This window comes from Carcharodon carcharias, chromosome 9, assembly GCF_017639515.1.
Source record: "Carcharodon carcharias isolate sCarCar2 chromosome 9, sCarCar2.pri, whole genome shotgun sequence".
Classification (NCBI taxonomy): Eukaryota; Metazoa; Chordata; class Chondrichthyes; order Lamniformes; family Lamnidae; genus Carcharodon; species Carcharodon carcharias.
The window spans coordinates 70,538,936-70,562,329 of NC_054475.1; the positions used below are offsets into that span (position 1 = coordinate 70,538,936).

General features: G+C 43.4%; 1 protein-coding gene across 1 annotated transcript in view; it reads left to right on the forward strand.

The window, feature by feature from the left end:
* The window catches only part of LOC121282430 (voltage-dependent L-type calcium channel subunit alpha-1S-like), a 746,261-nt gene that overhangs the window by 479,583 nt on the left and 243,284 nt on the right, over positions 1-23,394 (forward strand). The window contains exons 19-20 of the mRNA XM_041196142.1: positions 81-140; positions 12,615-12,721. Of these exons, the coding sequence (XP_041052076.1) occupies positions 81-140; positions 12,615-12,721 (167 nt within the window). The remainder of the gene's footprint in view (positions 1-80; positions 141-12,614; positions 12,722-23,394) is intronic.

Consider the following 23,394-nt stretch of genomic DNA (forward strand, 5'->3'; position numbering starts at 1 on the left):
TTTATTTTCAAGGCTTTCACATTTATTGACCAATTTCCTGGATAATCCTCCAATAGATGCTGTTTGTGTTTACTTTCCAGATCCTTGCCTATTTCGATATTGCTTTTACAGCTATCTTCACCATGGAGATTATTCTGAAGGTAATCCCTTAATTAATGGATTATCACTCTCCCTCTCTGCCTGCCTCCCTCTGTGCTGGCCTCCCTCTGTGCTGGTCTCCCTCTGTGCCGGCCTCCCTTACTGCTGGCCTCTTTCTACCCGTCTCCCTCGCTGCCTCCCTCGCTCTGTGCCTGCCTGTCTCGCTCTTTGCCTGCCTGCCTTGCTCTGTGCCTTCTTGCCTCACTCTGTGTCTGCCTCTATTCCTCTACCTATTGTTCTCAAGCTATTCTATATCAATCTATCTATATCTTTCTATTGGTCCTGTCTGTCTATGTCTGTTTCCCTACCTATTATTCTATATCCATCTCTATCTTTCTAGTGAACTAATGAATATACTTTGACTAATGCATGTTCCCTGTTCATACATTCAGCTGTCAGTCAACTTCTGTTTTTAATTTGTTTTCAAGGATTAAGAATCGAGGGCAGTCATTAAGAATGTACATAGGAACCCTTCAGAAAAAAAAAATTCTGAGTTAGATAGTTTCCAACCTAAGAGCTCATCTTTAAAAAAAACTAAGGTATAGTTCCGACCTGCAGCCTGAAAAGCAATTAAACTCAGAATGACCTGTCCAAGCATTTATTTAACAGTTGAACTTTGTGGCTTTAAAGGGAGATGGTAATATTTGAGCAGCAGAATAATACATGATTCTTTTAAAACAAAGTTTTGGGAGATCCACGAGATGCAAGCCATCAGAAAAAGCTGAGTACTAATAAGCTACAGCCTGAAATGATCAATTTGTAAAGTTAAAACAGAATTACCTGGAAAAACTCAGCAGGTCTGGCAGCATCGGCGGAGAAGAAAAGAGTTGACGTTTCGAGTCCTCATGACCCTTCGACAGAACTTGAGTTCGAGTCCAGGAAAGAGCTGAAATATAAGCTGGTTTAAGGTGTGTGTGTGGGGGGCGGAGAGATAGAGAGACAGAGAGGTGGAGGGGGTTGGTGTGGTTGTAGCGACAAACAAGCAGTGATAGAAGCAGATCATCAAAAGATGTCAACAACAATAGTACAATAGAACACATAGGTGTTAAAGTTAAAGTTGGTGATATTATCTAAACGAATGTGCTAATTAAGAATGGATGGTAGGGCACTCAAGGTATAGCTCTAGTGGTTTTTTATTTTATTTTATATAATGGAAATAGGTGGGAAAAGGAAAATCTTTATAATTTATTGGGAAAAAAAAAAAGAAGGGGGAAACAGAAAGGGGGTGGGGATGGGGGAGGGGACTCACGACCTAAAGTTGTTGAATTCAATATTCAGTCCGGAAGGCTGTAAAGTCCCTAGTCGGAAGATGAGGTGTTGTTCCTCCAGTTTGCGTTGGGCTTCACTGGAACAATGCAGCAAGCCAAGGACAGACATGTGGGCAAGAGAGCAGGGTGGAGTGTTAAAATGGCAAGCGACAGGGAGGTTTGGGTCATTCTTGCGGACAGACCGCAGGTGTTCTGCAAAGCGGTCGCCCAGTTTACGTTTGGTCTCTCCAATGTAGAGGAGACCACATTGGGAGCAACGAATGCAGTAGACTAAGTTGGGGGAAATGCAAGTGAAATGCTGCTTCACTTGAAAGGAGTGTTTGGGTCCTTGGACGGTGAGGAGAGAGGAAGTGAAGGGGCAGGTGTTGCATCTTTTGCGTGGGCAAGGTGTTGTGCCATAGGAGGGGGTTGAGGAGTAGGGGGTGATGGAGGAGTGGACCAGGGTGTCCCGGAGGGAGCGATCCCTACGGAATGCCGATAAGGGGGGTGAAGGGAAGATGTGTTTGGTAGTGGCATCATGCTGGAGTTGGCGGAAATGGCGGAGGATGATCCTTTGAATGCGGAGGCTGGTGGGGTGATAAGTGAGGACAAGGGGGACCCTATCATGTTTCTGGGAGGGAGGAGAAGGAGTGAGGGCGGATGCGCGGGAGATGGGCCGGACACGGTTGAGGGCCCTGTCAACGACCGTGGGTGGAAAACCTCGGTTAAGGAAGAAGGAGGACATGTCAGAGGAACTGTTTTTGAATGTAGCATCATCGGAACAGATGCGACGGAGGCGAAGGAACTGAGAGAATGGGATGGAGTCCTTACAGGAAGTGGGGTGTGAGGAGCTGTAGTCAACTCCAGCATGATGCCACTACCAAACACATCTTCCCTTCACCCCCCTTATCGGCATTCCGTAGGGATCGCTCCCTCCGGGACACCCTGGTCCACTCCTCCATCACCCCCTACTCCTCAACCCCCTCCTATGGCACAACCCCTTGCCCACGCAAAAGATGCAACACCTGCCCCTTCACTTCCTCTCTCCTCACCGTCCAAGGACCCAAACACTCCTTTCAAGTGAAGCAGCATTTCACTTGCATTTCCCCCAACTTAGTCTACTGCATTCGTTGCTCCCAATGTGGTCTCCTCTACATTGGAGAGACCAAACGTAAACTGGGCGACCGCTTTGCAGAACACCTGCGGTCTGTCCGCAAGAATGACCCAAACCTCCCTGTCGCTTGCCATTTTAACACTCCACCCTGCTCTCTTGCCCACATGTCTGTCCTTGGCTTGCTGCATTGTTCCAGTGAAGCCCAACGCAAACTGGAGGAACAACACCTCATCTTCCGACTAGGGACTTTACAGCCTTCCGGACTGAATATTGAATTCAACAACTTTAGGTCGTGAGTCCCCTCCCCCATCCCCACCCCCTTTCTGTTTCCCCCTTCTTTTTTTTTCCCAATAAATTATAAAGATTTTCCTTTTCCCACCTATTTCCATTATATAAAATAAAAAAAAACCCACTAGAGCTATACCTTGAGTGCCCTACCATCCATTCTTAATTAGCACATTCGTTTAGATAATATCACCAACTTTAACTTTAACACCTATGTGTTCTATTGTACTATTGTTGTTGACATCTTTTGATGATCTGCTTCTATCACTGCTTGTTTGTCGCTACAACCACACCAACCCCCTCCACCTCTCTGTCTCTCTATCTCTCCGCCCCCCACACACACACCTTAAACCAGCTTATATTTCAGCTCTTTCCTGGACTCGAACTCAAGTTCTGTCGAAGGGTCATGAGGACTCGAAACGTCAACTCTTTTCTTCTCCGCCGATGCTGCCAGACCTGCTGAGTTTTTCCAGGTAATTCTGTTTTTGTTTTGGATTTCCAGCATCCGCAGTTTTTTTGTTTTTAATTTGTAAAGTTCCTGCCCAAACAACAATTAAACACTCAATGACCTAATGATTTGGATTCCAGTTTTGAAAGTTGTATGACTAAACAACAATTATACTCTGAATCACCTGAGCTTCTATTACTGAACAATTAACTAGATGGCTTTAAAGAGGCAGAGTAACACTTCACTATCAAAATATGACATGAAGGCTGACATGGTAATTCACTCTAGAACACAACTTATTATTAAACTTGGACGAACAACGCCGTGGGATGACTTCACTGATAATATATCAAAAAGCCTCAGGTTTGATCACACATCCTATGTCACATATTGACATTGTGTTATGCACACACATTTTGTGAGTTGCTGAAATTTTACTGTTCATTAAAGGACAATGTTGAGCTCTAAGTATTAGCACTTTGCAAGATTTACCAATTAAAATATTAGAATTTAAACCAATCAATTTGTTCAAAATAATTTTTCAAAAAAATGTTGGGCACGTTGTCAGCCAGCCCGGTACACACATGCACAGGCACACATGCGCACACTCACAGACACACTCATTCTCTCACACACCTCACGCACACATGCACACTCATTCTCTCACACACCTCACTCTCACACACTCTCATGCATACATAGGCACACCCGCACTTTCAAACACACTCTCAGACACACAAACTCTCTCAAACACATTCATTCTCTCACACAGCTCACGCAGACACACACACACACACACACACACTCATACATCCTCACACACTCTCAGACACACACTCTCACATGCACGCACACACAGACGCACACACTTTCAAACATACTCTCAGACACACACAGGCACCCTTCTCTCACACACGTGCACATACATACAGTCCCTCTGTCTCTCACTCACACACACACACACACAAACACACACACACACACACATATGTATAATATATATGTATAGGAGAGGTTTCTAACATAATAAAAATGAGAACAGATGTATTCATGAAATTTAGATCCATAAAACCCAACTGGTATTCTTACCTAAAGTTGGCAGCCTCTCCTAAAAGCCTGCTGTCTGAGTTGATGAACTCTCCTTTAACTGAAAGGGACAAAAATCACACCTGCCTACATCTGTAATAATACCCATCTACATCAGAAACCACACCCTCCCCCATCTATAAGCACACCTCACTGCCTATAACCATGCCTGCCTCCATCTACAACCACACCTGCCTCTGTCTATAAACACATCCGCCTCCGCCTAAAACCATATCCCTCTGTCCATTTTTTAATCTTTCACTGGACATGATGTCACTAGCTAGGCCAGTATGTTTATTGCCCATCTTTATTTGCTTTGAGAAGATGGTGTTGAGCTGCCTTCTTGAACTGCTGCAGTCACTGTGGTGTAGGCACATCCACAGTGCTGTTAGGGGGGGGAGTTCCAGGATTTTGACCCAACGACAGGGAAGGAAAGGCAATATATTTCCAAGTCAGGATGGTGAGTGGCTTGAAGGAGAACTTCCAGGTGGTGGCGTTCCCATGTGTCTGCTGCCCTTGTCCTTCTAGACGGTGGTGGTCGTGGGTTTGGAAGGTGCTGTGGGAGGAGCCCTCGTGAATGCCTGCAGTGCATCTTGTAGATGGTACACACTGCTGCCACGGTGGAGGGAGTGAATGTTTGTGAATGTGGTGCGAATCAAGCGGGTTGCTTTGCCCTGGATGGTGTCAAGCTTCTCGAGTGTTGTTGGAGCTACACTCATCCAGACAAGTAGGGGGGTATCCCATCACACTCCTGACTTGTGCCTTGTAGATGGTGATACGCTTTGGGGAGTCAGGAGGTGAGTTACTCATCGCAGGATTCTTAACCTCTGACCTGCTCTTGTAGCCACAGTATTTATACGGCTAGTCCAGTTCAGTTTCTGGTCAATGGTAACCCCTAGGATGTTGATAGTGGAGGAATTCAGTGATGGTAATGCCATTGAAAGTTACAGGGTGATGGTTAAATTCTCCCTTGTTGGTGATGGTCATTGCCTGGCACTTGTGTGATGCAAATGTTACTTGCCACTTGTGTGATGCAAATGTTACTTGCCACTTGTCAGCCCAAGTCTGTATGTCGTCCAGGTCTTGCTGCATATGGGCTTTGACTGTTTCAGTATCCAGGGATAAAAACCTGTAGCTATGAGGATAGATTGGAGAGGTTGGGACTGTTCTCCTTGGAGAAAAGAAGGCCGAGAGGAGATTTGATAGAGGTATTCAAGATCCTGAGGTGTACGGACAGGGTAAATAGTGAGCAACTGTTCCCACTCAAGAGAGCACCAAGAACCAGAGGGCACAGATTCAAATTAATTGGTAAAAGGAGTAAAAGTGACGTGAGAAAAAAATTTTTACCCAGAGGGTTGTTGGAGTCTAGAACAAACTTCCTGAGAGTGTGGTGGAGGCAGTTTTGATTGCGGTATTCAAAAGGGAATTGGACTGCTACCTGGAAAGAGAGAATGTGCAAGGTTATGGGGATAACGCAGGGGAGTGACATTAGACTGTTCTTTCAAAGAACCAGTGCAAATTTGATGGGCCAAAGATCAGCGATTCTGTGACTGAGTCATGAATGATGCTGAACATTGTGCAGTTGTCAGTGAGCATCCCCACTTCTGTCATTGATGAAGCAGCTGAAGACGGTTGGGCCTAGGTCACTACGCTGAGGAACTCCTGCAATGATGTCCTGGAACTAAGGTGATTGACCTCCAACAACCACAACCATCTTCCTTTGTGCTAGGTATGACACCAACCAGTGGAGAGTTTTCCCCGATTCCTATTGGCTCCAATTTTGTTAGGGCTCCTTGATGCCACACTCGATCAAATGCTGCCTTGATGTCAAAGGCAGTCACTCTCACCTCACCTCTGAAGTTCAGCTCTTTTGTCCATGTTTGAACCAAGGCTGTAATGAAGTCAGGATCTGAGTGACCTTGGTGGAATCCAAACTAAGTGTCAGTGAGCAGGTTATTTCTGAGTGCCACTTAATAGCACTGTTAATGACCCCTACTATCACTGATCGAGAGTAGACTGATGGGGTGGTAATTGGCTGGGTTGGATTTGTCCTGCTTTTTGTGCACAGGACATACCTGGGCAATTTTCTAGGTTGCTGGGTGGATACCCCGCTGTAGTAGCTGTAACAACTTGGCTAAGGGTGCAAAACAAATACAGAATTACCTGGAAAAACTCAGCAGGTCTGGCAGCATCGGCAGAGAAGAAAAGGGTCATGAGCACTCGAAACGTCGACTCTTTTCTTCTCTGCCGATGCTGCCAGACCTGCTGAGTTTTTCCTGGTAATTCTGTTTTTGTTTTGGATTTCCAGCATCCGCAGTTTTTTGTTTTTATTTTTGTTTTTATGGCTAAGGGCGCAGCTAGTTCTGGAGCACATGTCTTCACTATTATTGTTGGAATATTTTAAGGTCCTATAATCTTTGCAGTATCCAGTGCCTTCAGCCGTTCCTTGATATCATATATTGGCATGGAAAGAAGATTGAGTAGCTCACAGAAAATAGAAAGTTGGTATAAATGGGTATTTTTCTGGTTGGCAGAATGTGACAAGTATGCCACAGGAATCAGTGCCGGGGCCTCAACTTTTTACAATTGATATAAATGGCTTGGATGAAGGGTCCGAAGGAATGGTTGCTAAATTTGCAGACAACACAAAGATAGGTAGGAAAGTAAATTGTGAAGAGGACATAAGGGACATAGGTTAAGTGAGTTGGCAAAGATCTGACAAATGGAGTAGAAAGTGGTCAAAAAATGTGAAATCATTCATTTTGGCAGGAGGAATACAAAAGATGTTTATTCTCTAAATAGTGAGAGATTACAGAGCTTTGACATTCAGAGGGATCTGGGTGTCCTGGTGCATGAATCATAAAAGGCTAGTATGCAAGGTACAACAAGTAATTAGGAAAGCTAATAGAATGTTACCATTTATTGAACTGAATACAAATGTAGGGAGGTTATGCTTCAGTTGTACAGGGCACTGGTGAGACACCAGTGGCATAGTCACTAGATGAGTTTTCCAGAGATCCAGGGAAATGTTCTGAGGACCTGGGTTCAAATCCTACCATGCCAGATGATGAAATTTCAATTCAATAAAAATTTGGAATTAAATGTCTGATGATGACCTCATTGTCAAAAAACCCATCTTGTTCACTGATATCCTTTAGGGAAGTCCTAACCTGGCCTGGTCTTCAAGTGACCCACATCTCCAGACCACAGTAGTGTGGTTGACTCTTAAAATATGCCCTCTGAACAAGGATAATTAGGGATGAACAATCAATGATGGCCTAGCCAGCGATGCCCACATCCCATGAATGAATAAAAAGAAATATCTGGAGTATTTGTTATTTAAAGAAAGATATTAATGCATTGGAAGCAGAGAAGGTTTACTAAACTAATACCAGGAATGCCTTATGAGGAAAGGTTAAACACTGTATCCATTGGAATTTAGATAAGGAAGCAACTTGATAGAAACTTTTAAGATCCTGAAGGGACTTGACAGTGTGGATGTGAGAGGATTTTTCTTGTGGGAGAATCTAATCACTGTTTAAAGACAGGGACGAGAAGAATTTTTTTTTCTCTGAGGGTTGTGAGTCTTTGGAACTCTCTTCCTCAAAAGGCGGTAGAAGCTGAGTCTTTGAACATTTTTAAAGCAGAGGTAGATAGATTCTTGATTAATAAGACAGTGAAAGGTTATTGTAGGTAGGCAGGAATTAGAGGTTGAAGCTTCTGTCAGATCAGGCATGATCTTATTGAATGGTGGAGCAGGCTTGTGGGGCCAAGTGGCCTACTTCTGCTCCTAATTTGTCTACTCATATCACGTGGAGTGAAATGAATTGATTGAAGACTGACACCTGTGATGTTGGGGACTTTAGGAGGAGGCCAAGATGAATCATCCGCTCAGCACTTCTGGCTGATGATGTTTGCAAATACTTCAGCCTTGTCTTTTGCACTGATGTGCTGGGCTTCTACATCACTGAGGATGGGGATATTTATGGGGCCTCCTCCTCCAGTGAGTTGTTTAATTGCCCATCACCATTTACAATTGGATGTGGCAGGACTGCAGAGCTTAGATCTGATCCGTTGATTGTGGGATTGCTAATCTCTGTCCATCATTTGCTGCTTTTGCTGTTTGGCATGCAAGTAGTACTATGTTGTACCTTCACCAAGTTGACACCTCATTTTTAGGTATGCCTGGTGCTGCTCCTGGCATGCCCTCCTGCACTCTTCATTGAAACAAGTTTGAACTCCTGGTTTGATGGTAATGGGAGAGTGTGGGATATGCCAGGCCATGAGGTTACAGATTGTAGTTGACTACAATTCTGCTGCTGCCTCATGGATGCCCAGTTTTGAGTTGCCAAATCTGTTCGAAATCTATCCCATTTAGCATGGTGGTAGTGCCACATGACACAATGGAGGGTATCCTCAATGTGAAGGTGAGACTTCGTCTCCACAAGGACTGTGTGGTCATCACTCCTACTAATACTGTCATGCATCTGTGACCAGTACGTTGGTGAGAACAAGGTCAAGGAGGTTTTTTCTCTCACCACCTTCCACAGACCCAGTCTAGCAGCTATGTCCTTTAGGACTTGGCCCATTTGGTTAGTAGTGGTGATAGTGAGCCAATCTTGGTGATGGACCAGCCTCTGTCTATAACCACAGCTGCATCCATTTGTAACCCCACCTGTCGCTGCCTGTAACCACACCTGCCGCTGCCTGTAACCACACCTGCCACTGCCTGTTGCCACACTCACCACTCTGTAACCATACCCACCTCCCTATAGCCACGGCTGCATCCATCTATAACTACACCACCTGTCTGTAGCTACGCCCACTGCTGTCTGTAGCCACGCCCACCAAGGCAATACATTGCTTCCAATTCCATCTGCCCCCATCTTTATTAACATTCTCTTGTCTGGAACCTTTTGAATTTTGTCCACGGTCTCGTCTGTGAGATGCACCTTCTGCTCCCTCAATCCTCTTCCCACTAAACTTTCCTTCCATAGAGCTTTCCTTCCTGACCCCCATGTTAGTTGATAATCTTAATAGTTCTCTCTGTTCAGGTGTTGTCATCCCTTACGACCTGCTGTTTTCACCCCTCTTCTCAAAAGAACAACTCTGACCTCTCTGTCCTTGCAAACCACCATCCCATCTCCAACCTCCTTTCATCTCTGAAGGCTTTGAATGTGTTGTTGCCTTCCAAATTCATTCCCAACTATCCCAGGACTCCATGTTGAACTTTTCCTTTCAGATTTCCACCCCTACCAAAGTACTGAAATAACTCTTATCAAAGTCACAATTGACACCCTTTGTTACTGTGACAAAGGTAAACTTTCCCCCTCATCCTTCTTGACCCGTTGACAGTCTTTGACATGGTTGTCCATGCCATCCACCTTCTAACTGCTCTCCACTGTTGTCTTGCTGGGTGGGAATGTTCTCACTTGGTTCAATTCTCATCTTTCTAATCATAACCAGAGAATCACTTGCAATGGCTTCTCTTCCTGCTTCCACACTGTTCCCTCTGGTGTTCCCCAAGGATCTATCTTTGGATCCCTCCTACTTCTCATCTACATTCTGCCTCTTGGTGACATTATCTGAAGGCACAGCATTAGTTTTCACATGTATACTGACAATGCCTAGCTCTACCTCACCATCATCTCTCTTGAGTCCTCTACTCTTATTAAATTATCTGACTGCTTATCTGAAATCACTAACTGAATGAGCAGAAATTTCCCCCAGTTAAATATTGGGAAGACTGAAGCCATTATTTTTGGTCCCTGTTCCAAACTATATTCCTAGCTACTGTTTCTATCTCTCTCCCGGGCAACAGTCTGAGATTAAGGCAGCCTGTTTACAACCTTGGTGTCACATTTGATTCTGTGATGAGCTTCTGACATCATATTCACACCATTGCTAAGACTGCCTATTTCCACCTCTGTAACATCACTTGACTTTGTCCCAGTCTCAGCTCACCTGGTGCTGAAACCCTCACCCAAAACTTTGTTTTCCCTAGATTTGACTACTCCAGTGCACTCCTGGCTGGTCTCCCACATTATACCCTCCATAAACTTGAAATCATCCAAAATGCTGTTGCCCGTATCTTGAATCTCAGCAAATCCTGCCCCCTATCACCCCTGTGCTCAATGACTTACATTGGTTCCCAGTCTTGATTTTAAGTTTTTATCCTTGTTTACAAATCACTACATGACCTCACCCCTCTGTAATCTCCTTCAACCCCACAACCCTCTGAGATATCTGTGCACTCATCTAATTCTGGCCTCTTCTGCATTCCCAATTATAATTGCTCTGCCATTGGGGGATGTGCCTTCAGTTGCCTAGGCCCCAAGCTCTGAATTCCCTTCCTACACCTCTCCATCTCTTTTTTCCTCCTTTAAGATACTCCTTAAAACTCTTTGACCAAACTTCTCAAGGCCGATTAGGGATGGGCAACAAATGCTAGCTTTGCTAGTGACCTTCACATCCCATGAAAGAATTTTAAAAAAGCTTTTGTGTACCTAACCTAATATCTCATTGTGTGGCTCAGTGTCATATTTTGTTTTATAATGCTCCTGTGAAGCATTCTGTTTCATTCTGTTAAATATAGTTTTCTTTTTTGTTGAATGCCTTGTGGAAGTTCCTCTAAATAGCATCCATTGATTCCTCATGCGCCTGCTCCTGGGCTTGGCCAAGTTGGCCATTAACAGGTCCAGGCAGCGGGCGATCGAGGGACTGTCTGCCCCTCTTCCTCAGCTGCATTCGTGGCTGGGTGTCCCTGGAGAGGGAACACGCGGTGTCTGCCGGCACCATCGAGGCCTTCCATGCTTGGTGGGCGCTGTGGGGTGGGGTGTTATATTGACCCTCTTAATCACATTTTGGTTTGATGTTCGTAAATAGCATCCATAGTCATTTCCTTATCTCCTTAGAAAACTCACTTAGGTTTGTTAGACATGACCTACCCTTTACAAATCCATGCTGGCTCCCTCTGATCATTTTATATTTGTCCAAGTGCTTACTCACTCAGTCCCAAACAACAGGTTCATGTAATTTCTTTACAACACGCATTAGGCTAGGCTGGAGTTTCCTATTTTCTCTCTCTCACCCTTAAATAATGGAGTGAAATGGATAATTTTACAATTTTTAAATGAACAAATTTTCAAAAGGGAATTGGATAACTACTTTAAGGGAGAAAAAAACAGGACAATGGGATAAGAGCAGGGAATGGGATTACAGTAATTGGATAGCTCAACCAAAGAGCTGGGACAGGCATGATGAGGCGAATGGTCTCCTGTGCTGTATGATTCTATGAATATGCTTGTAAAATTCTTCAGTCTTGTCCTTGATATACCTCATGAGCTTTTTCTCATTGTTTTTGAGGCTCTTTGCACTTTCTATGTATCCTTTTGCTGTTCTTTATCTCTGCTGTTTTTTGCTTTTCTATAACTCTTTCTTTTAGTTTTATACTGTCTCTCAATTCTCTTGCTGACCAAGATTGTTAAATGACACAAGTGAAGCTCTTGCCTTTTAGAGCTATGACAGATCTTGTATTCTACCAAAGATATTTTTAAGCATTTTTTGAGAAACTGTAGGAAGAAGTTGGAGGAGATGTTGAGGGTGACACAGTGGTGATGGTCAGGTGGGGCTGGGCAGACGGTGGGGAGGGAGGGATTATGGAGATGCTGAGGAGGGGGTGGGTATGGGAAGATGCAGGGGAGGGACTATGGCGATGTTGAGGAGGGGTTGGGGGTGGAGAGATGTTGGGAAGGGATAGGGAAGGTTTTCAAGACGAGGATGTGTTTTCATCTTTTCACTATTTACTGTCTGACAAGTGTGTCAATAACTAGAGTTCAGTGATTCAAATACATTGGAAAAAGATTGAGAGGCAAAATGAGGAGAAATTTGTTGACTCAGAGCAGAGTACTCTAACTGAAAAGCTGCTGGACGCTGAGACCACAAATCATTTGAAAGGAGAGTTGAACAGGCACTTGAGAATGGGCAATTTACGGGAATACGGACAAAAAGCAATGATGTGGGTCAAAGCAGGACTGCTATTTTGAAGGATCACACAGGCATGATGGACAGCATGGCTTTCTTTTGTGCTGTTAGCTTCTAGGAATCTATGACTAGAGTTTTAAAAATTTAAAAATTCTTGAGTATGTTACTTATCTTGCTAACTATTTCTCATTTTCTCTCTCTCAGTAACCCATATGTCTTCCTCCCCCTTACTTTTTTCTCTCTATCTCAAACACCATTTCTCACACTCTCCCTATCGCTCACACCCTCATTCTCTCTCTCTTATTCTTCATAGATGACAGCTTATGGTGCTTTCCTACACAAAGGCTCCTTTTGTCGGAATTATTTCAATATCCTGGACTTGTTGGTGGTCAGTGTCTCTCTCATCTCCTTCGGAATTCAGTAAGTAGGATGGAATCTCCAGCTCCACCATCTTTTTCATGCTCAGAATCATGGAATCGTAGAGTAAGACATGCACAGAAGGGGGTGTTTCGATCAGATGAGAAGGGGCTGTATCAATCCCTTCCTATCCCTCTCATTTGACTGCAACAGTTTTTGTTTGAAAAGGATATACTTGCCAATTCAATAAATACTTAACTGTTCATGTGCTCTGGTCATAAAACAACCAATCGAACAGGTTTTCTTGAGTTTAACAAAGAAGAGGTTAACTTTATTATGCTTAAGTTGATCAAAAATAATAAAATATGCTGTAACTTGCACACACACACATATATACACACACAAATATACTCGATGTTCATAAACACACAAATACAGATTACAGAGTGGGGAAGGACAATTTGACCAAATTTGAGTCAACAACAAAGTAAAAAGGAATATATTGTCTGTAGGTAGGCGACTCGGCTGGCCTCAGACTTTCCTTTGATGGTCCCGATGCTTCCAGTTTAAAGGTGTAGCCGGCTTCTTTGGTTGTTCTTCTGGAGACAGTAGTGCTGGGCTGAATTTTTACTAAGGAGTCTCTCTTGGCAGCATCCCTGGATGGTCACAGTCAGCAAACAAGGCTCAAAGCTTACCAGGTGTATTAGAGAGAGGGAGACAGGAGGGATCCCACTTGGGTCTTCTGCCTCTGCTTCTCAGCTGCTTCTCCTCAGCTCTGCTGAGAAAACATGTGCTTGAAACATGCAAAAGATTGGCTGGTCATATGAATTTCCTTCTCCAAGTGCCACCATCCATTGCAATACACTGTTGTTTTTCAGTGTAACTCCATCCAGTGTAGTACACTGTTCTAGCTTAGTTTTAACAGCGTAATGCACTGCTCTAGCGCAGTGTAACACCATCCAGTGCAGTACACTGTTCTAGCTCAGTATCATACCATCCAGTGCGATGCGCTGTCCTAGCTCAGTGTAACACCATCCAGTGTAATACATTGACTTAGCTCAGTTTAACACCATCTAGTGTAACACATGGTTCCAGCTCAGTATAACACCATCCAGTATAGTACACTGTTCTAGCTCTGTGTAATACACTGTTCTAGCTCTGTATTGCACCATCAAGTGCAATACCCTGTTTTAGCTCAGTGTTACGCTACTCAGTGTAATACTCTGTTCTAACTCAGTGTTACACCATCCAATGTCATACACTTTTGTAGCTCAGTGTAATGCCAGCCAGCGAAACACTGTTCTAGCTGATTGCAATAATATCCAGTGTAAAAGACTGTTCTAGCTGAATGTTATTCCTTCCAATGTAATACACTGTTCCAGCTCATTGTTACACCACCCAATGTAATACCCTACTCTAGCTCAATGTTACACCATTCGGTGTAATACATTCTTGTAGCTCAGTATAACAATATCCAGTGTAATATCTTATTCTAACTCAGTTTTGCACCATTCAGGGTAACACACTGCTCTAGATCATTCTGACACATTCCTATGTAATGCACTGTTCTAGGTATGCACTACAAAATCAAGTACAACACACTTATGTATAACAAAAACAGAATTACCTGGAAAAACTCAGCAGGTCTGGCAGCATCGGCGGAGAAGAAAAGAGTTGACGTTTCGAGTCCTCATGTTCTGTCGAAGGGTCATGAGGACTCGAAACGTCAACTCTTTTCTTCTCCACCGATGCTGCCAGACCTGCTGAGTTTTTCCAGGTAATTCTGTTTTTGTTTTGGATTTCCAGCATCCGCAGTTTTTTTGTTTTTAACACTTATGTATCACTGTTACAACTAGTGTTGACCTTTCATTGTAATGCAGTAATAGTGTGTTACACGATCCAGTGTAATACACTGTTCTATCTCTGTGTTGAAATGCCCAGTGTAACACACTAGTCTAGCTCAGTGTTACACCATCCAGTGTAATGCACTGTTCAAACTCAGTGTTACACCATCTACCTTCCAAAGTAACACATTGTTTTAGATCGACCTCACACTATCCAATGTAACACTCTGTTCTAAGTCTGTGCTTTACCAATCAGTCCAGCACACAGCTCTAGCTCAATGTAACAGCATCCAGTGTAACTCACTGTTCTAGCACACGGTTGCACAATCTAGTGCAGCACATTGTTTTCATTTCATATTACCACATTCACTATAACACATTGTTCTGGTTCAATTTTGCACCGTTCAGTGTAACACACTGCTCTAGATCATACTTACATGTTCCTGTGTAACGCACTGTTCTACGTCCACACTACATAATCAAGTGCAACACATGGCTACATATCACTGTTACACCAACTAGTGTTTACTTCCAGTGTAACACTGTTCTGGATCACACTTACACCATTGAGTGTAACACACTGTTGTAGCTCAGTGTAACTCCATCTGGTGGAACACACTGTTCTAGCTCCGTAGGGAGATGTCGGATGAATTAAACAGGTTCTGATGAAGAGTCATACGGACTCGAAACATTAACTGTTTTCCTCTCCACAGATGCTGTCAGACCTGCTGAGTTTTTCCAGCTATTTTTGTTTTTGTTATTTATTTGAATTAAACAGGTACTTTGCTTCGGTCTTCACCATAGAGGACATGTAATATCATGGAAATAACTGTAAATCAGGAAATGGAAGGAAGGAAGGAAGTTGGAGAAATTACATTCACCAGGGAAGTGGTATTGAGCAAATTGTTCGGACTGCAGGCTGACAAGTCTCCAGGTCTGGATGGACTCGACCCTAAGGTCTTGAAAGAAGTTCCAAAATTCCTAGATTCAGGGAAGGTTCCATTAGATTGCAAAATAGCAAACATAATTCCTTTATTCAAAAAGGGAGAGAGACAGAAAGCAGGAAACGACAGGCCAGTTAGCCTAACATCTGTCATAGGGAAAATGTTTGAAGCTATTATTAAAGGTGTTATAGCAGGGCATTTAGAAAAATTCAAAGCAATCAGGCAGAGTCAACATGGTTTTGTGAAAGGGAAATCATGTTTAATCAGTATATTGAAGTCCTTTGAAGAGTCACATGTGCTGTGGATAAAGGGGAACTGGTGGGCGTACTGTACTTAGATTTCCAGGAGGCATTTGATAAAGTGCTACATCAAAGGTTTTGTAGAAAAATAAAAGCTCATGGTGTAGGGGATATAATATTGGCATGGACAGAAGATTCATTAGCTAACAGGAAGCAGAGAATTGGTGTAAATTGGTCTTTTTCTGGTTGGGAGGATGTGATGAGTGGTGTACCACAGGGATCAGTGCAGGGGCCTCAACATTTTACAACTTATACAAATGACTTGGATGAAGGGACCAAAGGAATGGTGATTAAATTTGCAGACAACACAAAGAAAGGGTGGAAAGTAAATTGTGAAGAGTACATAAGGAGGCTACAAAGGGACATAGGTTAAGTGAGTGAGCAAAGATCTGGCAAATGGAGAAGTCACTGCAGACACCGTGACTCAGAAAGGGATTGAGGAGGATCCACTGTCACAGAATGGAATAACCCCAAACATTACATTGCTGTAGTGTTTCCATCCCTCCCTCCTCCTCAAACCAAAAAAAAAGAGGGAGAAGCAGTACCTTCAGGAGTGCACCAGACCTGCGAGGGATACTCTTCTGAAAGTGGATTTAAGAAAAAAGCAGCTGATTGGTGAGTAAATCCTGGTGAGTTTTTTTTTCCAATCTATTAAAGTTATTCATTGCTTAATACTGAGGTAGGAGCTACAAAAAAAGTATAGAGCAGTACTGTACAAGTATAATTAGTCAAGAAACAAGGTTCCTAGCAAATATAAATAAAGCCCCGAACTAGTGTATTTTTTAAAGGAGTAACTAGCTTAATCGAGAGGGACGTCCTGGCAGGAGAACTCAGACCCGTGATATCCTCCTCCTGCAGGATGTGGGAAATGAGGGACGCTGGAGCTGTGGGTGGACTCATTGTGGAGCATCTGTGATGCTGAGCAAGTCATGGATAGCACGTTTAGCGAGGTGGTAACACCGCAGGTGAAGATTACACAGACAAAAAGGGAATGGATGACCATCAGGAACAGGAAAACACTCAGAAAGGTAGTGCAGGAGTCCCCTGTGGTCATCCCCCTCTCTAACAGATACTGTTGGTGGGGACGGCCTCTCAGGGGAAAGCAGCAACAGTCAAGTTCACGGCACCGTGGGTGGCTCTGCTGCTCAGAAGGGCAGAAGGAAAACAAGTGGCAGGGCTATAGTGATAGGGGATTCAATAGTTAGGGGCACAGACAGACGCTTCTGTGGCCGCAAACGTGAATCAAGGATGGTATATTGCCTCCCTGGTTCCAGGGTCTGAGATGTCATGGAGCGGCTGCAGGACATTCTGGGGAGGGTAGGTAAGCAGCCAGTGGTCGTGATACACATTGGTACCAACGACATAGGTAAACTAAGGGATGAGACCCTACAAGCTCAGTACAGGGAGTTAGGAGATAAATTAAAATGCAGGACCTCAAATGTGGTAATCTTAGGATTACTCCCAGTTCCACATGTTAGCGAGAGCGGAATAAGAGGATAGACCAAATGAACACGTGGCTGGAGAGATGGTGTAGCCGGGAGGGATTCAGATTCTTGAGGCACTGGGACCGGTTCTGGGGAAGGTGGGACCTGTACAAACCGGACAGGCTGCACCCAAGCAGAGCTGGGACCAGTGTCCTTGTGGGGGCTTTTGCTAGTTCTGTTGGGGGGTATTTAAACTAGTGTGGCAGGGGGATGGGATCCCAGGAGTAGGATCAGATAGGTCAGATTCAGATCAGAAAAATGGAGATAGAACATTAGCTAGGGACATTGTGATAGACATGGAGTTACAGGAGAAGCAAAGTTTAAAAAGTGTCCAGCAAAGGAAATTGACTGGGTTAAACTGTTTATACTTCAAGGCAAGGAGTATTACAAACAAGGTAGATGAGTTAAGGGCACAGGTAGATACATGGCAGCAGGATGTCATTGCTATAAGGGAGACCTGGCTAAAGAAGGGACAAAACTGGCAGCTAAATATCCCTGGTTATACAGTCTTCAGACACGATAGAGTAGGAGATAAAAAAGGAAGAGGGGTAGTACTAATGGTTAAAGCATCAATTCCAGTTGTGAGAAGGGATGATATAATAAATGGGTCAGCAAACGAGGCTTTATGGATTGAGCTTAGAAATAAAAAAGGAGCAGTCACACTACTGGGAGTATACTACAGACCCCCAAATAGTGAAAGGGAGATAGAAGAACAAATATGTAGGCATATTTCTGCTTGTAAGAACAAGAGGGCAATAAAAGTAGGAGACTTAAACTATCCTAATATCAACTGGGATTCAAACAATATAAGGGGCACTGAGGGAGAAAAGTTCATGCAGTGTGCCCAGGAAAATTTTTTCAACAAATTAGTGACAAACCCAATGAGAGGAGATGTAATTCTAGACCTAGTCTTGGGGAACGAAGAAGGTCAAGTGGGTGAAGTGACAGTTGGCGACCATATCGGGGACAGTGATCACAATTCAGTTAGATTTAGCATTACCATGGAAAAGGACAGAGATAAGGCAGGAGTAATAGTCTTGAAATGGGGGAAGGCAAATTTTGCAGAAATGAGAAGGGACTTGGCTGAGGTGGACTGGACAGCAATGCTGGAGGATCAAACACTGGAAAACCAGTGGGAAACACTGAAAAGCGAGATCCTAATTGTACAAAGTAGACATGTCCCCTACAAAAATAAGAGTGGTACTATCAAATCTAAACACCCCTGGTTGTCTAGAGGAATACAGGGGAAGATCAAACAGAAAAAGAAAGCATATGATAGGCACAAAGAATTAAGCACTGCAGACAGCCTAGACGAATTTAGGAAGTGCAGGGATGAAGTAAAAAAGGAAATAAGAAATTCCAAGAGGAGGCATGTAAAAAGATTAGCAAGTAAAGTTAAAGATTGCCCAAAGATATTTTACCAATACATTAATGCTAAGAGGTTAGTTAAGGAAAAAGTGGGACCTATCAGAGATGAAGATGGAAACTTGTGTAGATGCAGAGGCTGTGGGAAGGGTTTTGAATTACTATTTTGTCTCCGGATTTACAAAGGAAAGGAAGGATGTAGATATAGTAGTCCAGGAGGAACACTGCGAGATATTGGACGGGATAGTCATAAAGAGAGAGGAAATACTCGAAGTGTTGAAATCCTTGAAAGTTGATAAGTCACCAGGGCCAGATGGATTGTTTCCGAGGCTGCTGAAGGAAGTCAGGGAGGAGATAGCAGATGCTCTGAGGATCATTTTCCAATCTTCACTAGACACAGGGGAGGTACCGGAGGACTGGAGAAATGCAAACGTAGTTCCATTGTTTAAAAAAGGGTCAAAAGAAATGCCAAACAATTATAGGCCAGTTAGTCTTAAATCGGTGCTGAACAAATTAGTAGAATCAATCCTGAGAGATGGGATTAACTGTCATGTGGAAAGGCATGGATTAGTCAGGGATGGTCAGCATGGACTTGTTAAAGGAAGGTCTTGCCTCACAAATTTGATTGAATTCTTTGAGGAAGTGACAAGAAGAGTTGATGAAGGTAATGCAGTGTATGTTGTGTACATGGATTTTAGCAAGGCATTTGACAAGGTCCCACATGGCAGATTGGTCAGGAAAATAAAAGCCCATGGGATTCAGGGTAATGTGGCAAACTGAGTAAAAGGTTGGCTTTGTAACAGGAAACAAAGGGTAATGGTTGATGGATGCCCTTGAGAATGGAAATTTGTCTCAAGTGGTGTTCCACAGGGCTCAGTGTTGGGACCCTTGCCGTTTGTGTTATATATTAACGATTTGGACGTGAACGTGGGGGGCACGATTGGGAAATTTGCAGATGACACAAAGATTGGCCGAGTAATGGATAGTGTAGAGGATAGCCATAATCTCCAAAATGATATAGATGGGTTGGTGGAGTGGGCGGTAAAGTGGCAGATGGATTTTAACATAGAGAAGTGTGAGGTCATACATTTAGGGAGGTCAAAGAGTTACAGGGATTACAAAATAAATGGGAATATACTAAGAGAGGTACACGAAGTGAGAGATCTTGGCATAAAGTTCACAGGTCTCTGAAGGCAGCAGTTCAAGTAGATAAGGTTGTAAAGTAGGCAAATGGAATGCTGTCCTTCATTGGCAGAGGTCTTGAAGGATGTAACAGCTCTGGAGAGAGTGCAGAGGAGGTTTACAAGAATGTTGCCAGGGTTAGAAAAGTGTAGCTACGAGGACAGATTGGATAGGATTAGGGTTATTTTCCTTAGAACAAGGAAGGCTGAGAGGTGACTTGATTGAGATGTACAAAATTCTGAGGGGAATAGATAGAGTGGGCAGGATAAAATTTTTCCCTTGATGGAGAATTCTAGAACCAGAGGACATAGATTCAAGATAAGTGCAGAAGGTGTAGGGGGGACATGAGGAAGAACTTTTTTATGCAGAGGGTAGTGGGTGTCTGGAATTCGCTGCCCAAGTTGGTGGTAGAGGCAGAAACTTTAAACTCTTTTTAAAAGTACCTGGATCTGCACCTAAAGTGCTGTAAGCCGCAGGGCTATGGGCTGGATGCAGGAAGGTGGGATTAGAAAGGGCACCTGGATGTCCTCGGGCTGGCATGGACAAGATGGGTCGTATGGCCTCCTTCTGTGCTGTAATTTTTCTATGGTTCTAATGTGGGCAAATGTAAAATTGTTCATTTTGGCAGGAAGAACAAAAAAGAAGCATATTACCTAAATGGTGGGAGATAGCAGAACTCTGAAATTCAGAGGGATCTGGGTGTCTTAGTGCATGAATAACCAAAGGTTATTATGCAGGTACAACAAGTAATTAGGAAAGCTAATAGAATGTTATCATTTATTATGAGAGGAAATGATTACAAAAGTAGGGGAGGTTATGCTCGAGTTGTACAGGGCACTGGTGAGACCACATCTGGAGTATATTTCTTGTGGGAGAATCTAGAGCTAGGGGGTGCTGTTGAAAAATAAAGGGTCACTCATTTAAGACAGAGATGAGGAGAATTTTTTTCTCTGAGGGTTGAGTGTCTTTGGAACTCTCTTCCTCAAAAGGCAGTGGAAGCAGAGTCTTTGAATATTTTTAAGGCAGGGGTAGATAGATTCTTGATTAACAAGGGGGTGAAAGGTTATTGGGCGTAGGCAGGAATGTAGAGTTGAGGTCACAATCAGATCAGCCATGATCTTATTGAATGGCGGAGCAGGCTTGAGGGGCCAAGTGGCCTACTCCTGCTGCTAATTGAAATGTTTGCATATGTACGTTTGTAACACCATCCAGTGTAACACAATGTTCTAACTCAGTATTAAACCATCCAATGTAATAGCTTGTTCTGGTTCAGTGTTACATCATCCAGTGTTTTACTTTCCACTGTAACTCATAGTTTTAGATCTGTGTTATTCCACTCAATCGACCATGCAACTCGAGATCAGTGTTGTGCCATCTAGAGTACCACACTTTATTTGGTGAATTGTTATCCCATCCAGTGTATCATGCTAATCTATATAAAAATGTAAATACAGTGTAACATGCTTTCTAAATTAATGTAATATCACCCAGTGTGCTGTTCCAGAATAACATGGAGCTTTGTGGATAGCATGTTTATAGATGTGGTCACCACATGCGTAACCACTAGGCAATTAAGTAGAAATAGGCAGGTAGTGCAGGAGTCCCCTGAGTGCAGCCCACTCTCCAACAAGTATTCTGGATATGGATGAGAATGATTGGTTCATCTGGGGGATGTAGCCAGAGCCGTGTCCATGGTACCCACAAATGACTACAAAGAAGACTGGAAAAACAATTATAGGTGATTGGTAGTTAGGGGAACAAATAGGCGTTTCAGTTGCCGCAGACGTGAACCCAGGATGGTATGTTGCCTCCCTGGTGCCAGGGTCAAGGATGTCACTGAGCAGCTGCAGAGAACCCTGAAGGGGGAAGGCGAACAGCCAGCAGTCATGGTCCACATTGGTGCCAATGACATAAGTAGAAAGAGGGATGTTGTCTTGCAGCCTGAATTTAGAAAGCTAGGTAGAAAATTAGCAGGGCCTCAAAAGTATTAATCTCTGGATTACTCCCAATGCCATAAACAAATGAGTATAGAAATAGGAGGATAAAGCAGATGAATGCATGGCTGGAAAGATGGTGCAGAAGCTTTAGATTCATGGCACATTGGGACCGGCTCTGGGGGAGATGGGACCTGTACAGGCTGAATGGGTTGCACCTAAGTAGAGTCAGGACTGAGTTGCTTGCTTGTGTTATTAGGGAGGGTTTAAACTAACTTGGCAGGGGTGGAGGAAGTAGGAGGTAATATCAAAGAGGAATCAACGTGCACAGAGTATTGGGAGAGGCAGATAGCATGAGAGTAGGAAATAGTGGGTTCAGAGCAGGTGAGAAAGTAATAAAAAACAAAAACAGAATTATCTGGAAAAACTCAGCAGGTCTGGCAGCATCAGCGGAGAAGAAAAGAGTTGACGTTTCGAGTCCTCATGACCCTTCAACAGAAACTAGCGGAAAAGATGTAAAGGAATAAATTTGCAAGGAAATTACAGAGAAGTGCAAGGAATTGTGGAGTAGTTATAATAGGGGAACTTCAATTATCCGAATATAGATTGAGTTGGTAATGTAAAGGGCAGAGAGGGGAAAGAGTTCTTAGAGTGTGTTCAGGAGAATTTTCTACAGCAGTATGTTTGCAGTCCAAAGAGGAAGGAGGCACAGCTATACCTGGTTCTTGGAAATGAGGTAGATCAGGTATCAATAGAATATTTGAGGGACTGTAATCATTGTATCATAACATTTAGGACTTAGGATTTGCTGTACCTGCATACTAACCATTTAGGATTTGGAAAATGACAAAGAACAATCCAGAATAAGAATAATTAACTGGGGGAAAGGCAACTTCAATGGGGTAAGCATGAATCTGGGCCAAATAAATTGGAATCAATTGTTAGCAGGAAGGCAGCTGAACAATGGGCTACCTTTAAAGTATAGATAGTTTGGGCACAGTTAGGGTATGTTTCTTCAAAAGGCGAAGGTAAGACAAACAAATCCAGAGCTCCCTGGATGATAAAATAGAGATTAAGATAAAGCAGAAGAAGTGTGTTTATGACAAACTCAGCAGATCTAGCAGCATCTGTGGAGAGAGAAACAGAGTTAACGTTTCAAGTCCCTATGACCCTTTTTCAGAGGGTCTGAAGAAGAGTCATATGGCTTCGAAACATAAACTCTGTTTCTCTCTCCACAGATGCTGCTAGACCTGCTGAATTTTTCCAGCATTTTCTGTTTTTGTTTCAGATTTCCAGAATCCGCAGTATTTTGCTTATATCTTAGTGCTTATGACAAATGTCAGGTAGGTAATAAAACGGAAAACCTGCTCACTGATGTCCAGTTTGAGTTTTGCCAGGGTCACTCAGCTCTTGACCTCATGACAGCCTTAGTTCAAACATGGACAAAAGAGCTGAACTCCAGAGGTGAGGCGAGAGTGACTGCCCTTGACATCAAGGCAGCATTTGACAGAATCTGGCATCAAGGAGCCCAAGCAAAACTGGAGTCAATAGGAATCAGGGGGAAAACTCTCCAGTGGTTGGAGTCATACCTAGCACAGAGGAAGGTGGTTATGGTTGTTGGAGGTCAGTCATCTCAGCTCCAGGACATCATAGCAGGAGTTCCTCAGGGCAATGCCCTTGGCCC